This window comes from Hakea prostrata, chromosome 2 (genome assembly GCF_041222555.1).
Source record: "Hakea prostrata isolate BN-2017 chromosome 2, UWA_Hpros_2, whole genome shotgun sequence".
Classification (NCBI taxonomy): domain Eukaryota; kingdom Viridiplantae; phylum Streptophyta; class Magnoliopsida; order Proteales; family Proteaceae; genus Hakea; species Hakea prostrata.
In genome coordinates this window covers 32,216,239-32,222,367 of record NC_142601.1, presented here as the reverse complement: position 1 = coordinate 32,222,367, position 6,129 = coordinate 32,216,239, and the positions used below count along the sequence as shown (strand labels likewise).

Sequence of the window (6,129 nt, the reverse complement as noted above, 5' to 3'; positions counted from 1 at the left end):
TATTGCTTACTTTAAACATTGATTATATTGTTCATGATTATGTTATCGTGTATGTGGGAGGCATGGCCGCTCAATCTGGATCTTCGGGCTGTGGATCACATCCCTGGTATGTCAAATAGGATACTGGTTGGGTGGATGTGACAACAGTAGCCCATTAACTTTGGGACTTGGACTTGGCTTGGGTTTTTTGTCTTTTTGGTCAAACCTAAGCCACATAAACCTTCCTACTATGTCTTAGGTCAGTTTAGTGACATGAAGTGCATATGATTGGTGTGATTACATGTTTGTGTATGTGACAATGTCCAAAGTCCTAAATTCATCTAAGTCTTGATTTTTGACTTGATTTTTGCATCTTCTTATGCATTGAACTTGATACTCATCTTGACTTTAGTTCTTTGTCCAAGATTGTTTGACTTGACTTGGGCTTGAGTATCCGGTGAGTTTGGTCCAACGAGATGGAATCGATCCACTTTACTAATGAGCTGGACAAAACACAGCTTAATGTAGGCATTAATAAATTGTGTTTGTTATCATAATGGAGGCAGATGTGGCAATGCTGAATAGCATTTCCCAACATTTTCGAAACTTAATAAGTTTCTTTGAGATTTACTACAAAATAATGCATTATCTATAGTCAATTGATCTCCCAGATAATAATAAATTGACTCTTCCAGGGCCTTCAATCAATTTGCACTATCAATTCTTATATGAACATTGGCTTCCGCGTCATCAAATAAGATAAATAATTTTTCTCTTGGTATAATATTCGTCATAGCATATTAAAAAATATTCACAATATTCATAAAAATGAAACAAAAAAGGGATAATTACTGTTGCCCCCCTGTACTTTGATTTTATTACTAATAAAACCCTGTTCTTTATAAAATTACTGTTGCCCCCCTTCCTTATAACGGTGTTAAGTAGCCGTTAAGTTTGAATATGTAATGTCTAATTTGCCCTTCATTAAATTAAGAAATCAAAAGACAATGCTACCCCATTTATAAAAACCAAATTAAATGTCAATTTTACCCTAAACTTCATTTATTTTGAATTAATGAAATCGGCAAAATCCAAATCCGATTTGGTTTCCCACCTTCACTAAACTTCATTAATTTTGAATTAAAGAAATGGACAAAATCCAAATCCAATTTGGTTTCCCACCTTCACCAAGCTTCATTTATTTTGAATTAAAGAAATGGACAAAATCCAAATCCGAGGTTTCCCGCCTTCACTAAACTTCATTTATTTTGAATTAAAGATATGAGAAAAATCCAAATCTAATTAGTTTCCCACCTTCACTAAACTTCATTTATTTTGAAAATATTTTCAGTAATATTCAGTTTCCAATTTGAGTTGAATTCGATTTTCCTTCCTCTTTGGTTTTTATTTAAATTTTATTCAATCATTCTTTATTTATTTAGTGGTCTTTTTTTTTTTTTTTTGAATAAAACAGATTATAATTACTTTTTTCTCCACAATTAATTAAGGGTACTACTGTAACTTGACAAAAGGGTAAATAAGTAAAGAGAAAAGTATAAGGGTATTTTGGGATTTTTGAGCAAATATAAAGATGCCACATCATCAGGAAACTAACAGAACTTAACGGTAGAGGGGCAATAGTAATTGTAGACAAAGTTAAAGGTTGGATTAGTAATTTTGAAAAGTATAGGGGATACAATAGTAATAAAATCAAAGTAAAGGGGGCAATAGTAATTATCCCAACAAAAAAACATCAAAAGATATAAAAAAAATTAGAAAAGAAAAAGATAAAATTTAAAATAAACTAACATATAAGATGAGATTTGAGGGGGAAAATTACAAAGCAACATAATATCAATTTTATTTTTATTTGAAGTCCAGTATCATAACCAATTCTTCAATTATTATATTCATAGGAGTCTGCAGCATCTAGATGTATACTATATGTGAGGCCATCAAAATTATCATCTTTATAGACAAAATTTGCTCTAGTATCATTATTTTGGAAAGTCAAATTCATCTCCACGTTGTTTTTATTCCTTTAATTGAAGCTTAATAAAGCTTAACAAATTGTTGTGGAGTACGAGAGTTACATTCCCAATGACTTCATACCACATCGATGGTCAATATTATCTTTACTCCTTGAAGAGTTAAATTGAGAATCCTTATCATTCTCTAATTTATTTCCTTCATAATAATGGTAATTATTCCATCTTTTGCCTCGTCCACTTCCATAGTCATGACCAGAATTATAATTTTGTTCTTTTTCAGGCTTATCATTAATTGCTGCATTCACTTCAGGGAATGAAGCAGAACCAATAAGATGAGCCTCATGATTTTTCATTTATAGTCCATTATTTTACTCAGCCACAAAAAGGTATGATATCATTCAAAGTATTTCTTAAAACTTCTTTTACAATATTGCTATTGTAACAATATATTTGAAGCTTGAGAATTCATTGGCAAGTCTTCATCAATAATAGTTTCTCCACATAATTTCAATAGAGAATTAATTTTTAAAACTACAAAACTGTACTCATTTAAAGTTTTAAATCTTGCAACTTCAAGTGCATCCAACAACATTTGTAGTTCAAAATTCACAACCACGATATACAATAAATAAAACCATAATGTGAAATTGGTTAATGATAAACAACAATTGTCAAAACAACCCAAAGTGTTGAATGACCACATAGGCTACTATAAGTAATACAACATTATAATGTTATATGATTATATCTATAAATATATTAGATTACATACCAATAAATATTAAATATCATACTAGTACCGGTCTAATAGGATGGAATCAGCCAAAAAGTGCATATATATATACAACTAATAATTATTATGACATTTAACATAATTATCAATTGAAGTGTCTAGAAACATAAAAGAAAATGTAAGAAAGAATGATAGCAAGCCATTACTTGCTATAAAAAAAATTAAAATTAAAACTTTGAATCATAGGTCATATCTAATGAATTTTCTACTATCACATCAAAGATTCATATATTTTTAGTTTACCATAAAAATAAAATTTCTAAACATATTATCAATAAAATCTTAAATCACCAAAAAGGAAAAAGAAAAATACTGACAATCGTCAAACTAATTAGAAAGAATAAAAGAAGAATAAAAGATTCATGCAAGTATCATATGGATAAAACTATTAAAGAAATCATATTGTGCCAATAAAACTTAAAGATCTAATATCTTATCATGTGGTTGATTCTAAGATTCAATAAATTATAGATGCTAATCATGATATATTACCTTGCAAGAGAGATAAGACAAACTCCATTATTTTCAGAAAGCAAGCACAAGAAGATAGATCGTCTTTTTTATCAAGACGCAATACTTTGAGTGGAGTCATTCACAATTACTTTAAGCTGATTCATATTAGTGGGTGGGTCCCACTACAATTTGCGCCATAAGTGGCAGCAAGATGGTTATGTAGTCTAAGATGACTACTCCTTTATTTAATTGAGTCTAAAGAGGACTCTAATATTCCCTCCCTAAGATGGAAAACATTATAAATAGAGGGATGAAAAACCAAACAAATATACATGATTCAGAATATTCTCACATGCTTTACGAATTCTCCAAGCTAATCCTGAACCTCCATTATTGTGGTTCGTCGATTTGGAAGCGTGGAAATAACCTATAGAGTTCACAAGCTCAAAGAATGGAAAGGGAATACAAAGAGGCACCTCAAGTTTCTAGATCCGTTGCAAAAAATCACTAAGGTAAAGGATCTAAAACTCTTCATTTCATTGATTTAGTTTAACATTGGTATAAAAGTCAAGTTGGGGTCAGGGTCACTGCAACCGGCTAGTTTTATGGGTGTTGGTTGATAGGATCTATAGATATTAATGAATGTCAGATCCTTAACCAATTGCTTGACCTCTACCCAATCTGTTCTATGAAATTGGATGTGGAGTTTTCTTTTATTTTCCTTTAATAGAAATTTTTTTTTATTAAAAAAGAAAAAAGGGAGTTCTTGTTGACCGTTGTGCTTCACGTGAAGGAAAATGTGAGTTTATTTTTTTCTTCAGTTTTTTTTTTAAAAAGGAAAGGACGCCTCCTGTGTTTGGCGTTTGAAAAAAAATAAAATCCTAGACCTTCATGTTCAAGTTTCCAAACTTGATTTTTTGAGTTTTTTTTTTTTAGTTTTAATAAAAAATAAAAAATAAAAAAGAAAAAGTAAAAAAGAAGATAAACCAAGAGACACGTTCCCCTAATCTCTCCTCGAGAGAGAGAGTGATCCATGAGAATTCGTTAGGCTTTTTTTTATTTAAGAGAGACTGATCCATGAGAATTCGTTAGGCTTTTTTTTTATTTAAGAGAGAGTGATCCATGAGAATCCATTGGGAATTTTTTTTATTTAAGATATGGACTCCTAATCTCTCCTCTTTATGTGGAAAGGAGACAAAGAGTAATCCATGTTTCTCTGTGATGTGATCCCCTGATCTTATGGTTATTAAACACAAACTCAAACCATTAGTAGAAAACTCAAACCATTGGAGTTCTACTAGCACTATGTTTTATCTTATGAATTAAAGAGTTATTAGCTTGGAGTTATTTATGATTACATATTTATATGTTTTGCATAAAATTTTGTTTTTGTGCAACTTTTTGTGATCATTAGCTTTATTGCTATGTTAATTATATTGTTTTAACTTTCTTTGCTATGATGATTATGCAAAAATGTATTAAACATTCCCATGGCGGTTTAGACCTTTGATTCGCTCCATTTGGTGGATGCAGAATCAATCTCTTCCACAATAGACCATAAATTTTTTTTTATTTATTTATGGAAGAGACCTGTTTGGTGTTACCATAATGAAACATTTTATGTATATACGCTAGAATTAGTATTTGAGAGTGATGCAAAGTGTGGTATACCCTAGTAATATTGTAGTAGGATTCTTTGAGATGTAATTTTAATTATTTTTTGGAAGCTATGTAATAAGGTTACCACCACATTACGCATCACAATCTTGTACTGACTCGATGTGTCATTAGAAGTACCAAAGTTTGGGTTCCTCTGGTGGGACCCATGCGCATCCGTATGTATAGCGCAATTATGTGATAGGAGATGCCCATTCCTCCGATGTATACTTATTGGAATAATTTAAATTAATTATTCTCAATACATATTTGGTGGGGTTTGACATCGAACAGTGTTAGATGATTGACACCACAGTATGGATTAAGGATAATTAATTTGGAAAAATTCCAATGAGTGGTGAAAAATATACTATGTCCTTTTTTTCATATTCTGGATGTAGTCAAAATTGCCTCTAAAAACATGATCGTTGACCTTCTCATGGGTGAGAAACTTTTCAGTCATGAGAACTTTGAGAAGTAGCAACGAAAAATCCAGTACTACCTTAATGACCAAGATAGCATGGAGCATCTTACCACGGAAATGATTGTACCGACCAATCCTCCCTTAGGAAAAGAGACTACCCAGTCTTGTAGAGATAAGGATATGTATGATGCTTGGGTTAAGAAAGACCGAAGTGCACGGTTTTTCATGCTAAGTGCCATGCAAGATGACCTACAAGGGGAATATGAGGTTTTCCCTACAGCTAAGTCCATGTGGGATGAGCTGAAGCGTGCTTTTTGTGGTACACCCACAACTAGACTACAAGGTATGATCCTCATGTTTGAGATTTACCAAATGGACCCCAAGCATAAAATGACTAAGCACATTAGAACTATCAAGGAAATGGTTGGCAAATTAAAAGATGTTGGACATAACCTTTCTGATGAGCAACAGATCCAGACCTTGATTAGGACCTTACTTGATTCATGGGCACCAATGAAACAAGTACTTGCTCATCTTGAGAGCATTAAGACATATGTTGATCTAGCTCAACACCTTAAGATGGAAGCGGAGCACCTAGTGGCGACCCACAAAACTGCTCTTGTAGCTTAGGCAAGTACACGTAAGGGCAAATGGCCTAAACGTAAAGGACTTAAAAGAGGACACCCAACGATGCTACTTTAGTTTGTTCCTTAGGATCAAGGATGATGCGGTCTCGCAAGGCAAGACTAGGAAAGCAGTTGGGGATAATCCAAATGACATGAGGGCTATGGGAAAACTTTTCATTCTATACCCATCAATGATGTGACTCATTG

The 6,129-nt window shown here is 32.3% G+C and overlaps 1 protein-coding gene across 1 annotated transcript; it reads left to right on the top strand.

Moving 5' to 3' along the window:
- Window positions 1-5,392: 5,392 nt before the first annotated feature.
- LOC149024228 (uncharacterized) lies at window positions 5,393-5,926 on the top strand. Its single transcript, XM_089143437.1, has one exon. It carries the CDS (start codon window positions 5,393-5,395, stop codon window positions 5,924-5,926), a length of 534 nt encoding a protein of 177 aa, XP_088999563.1.
- The last annotated feature ends 203 nt before the right edge of the window (window positions 5,927-6,129 follow it).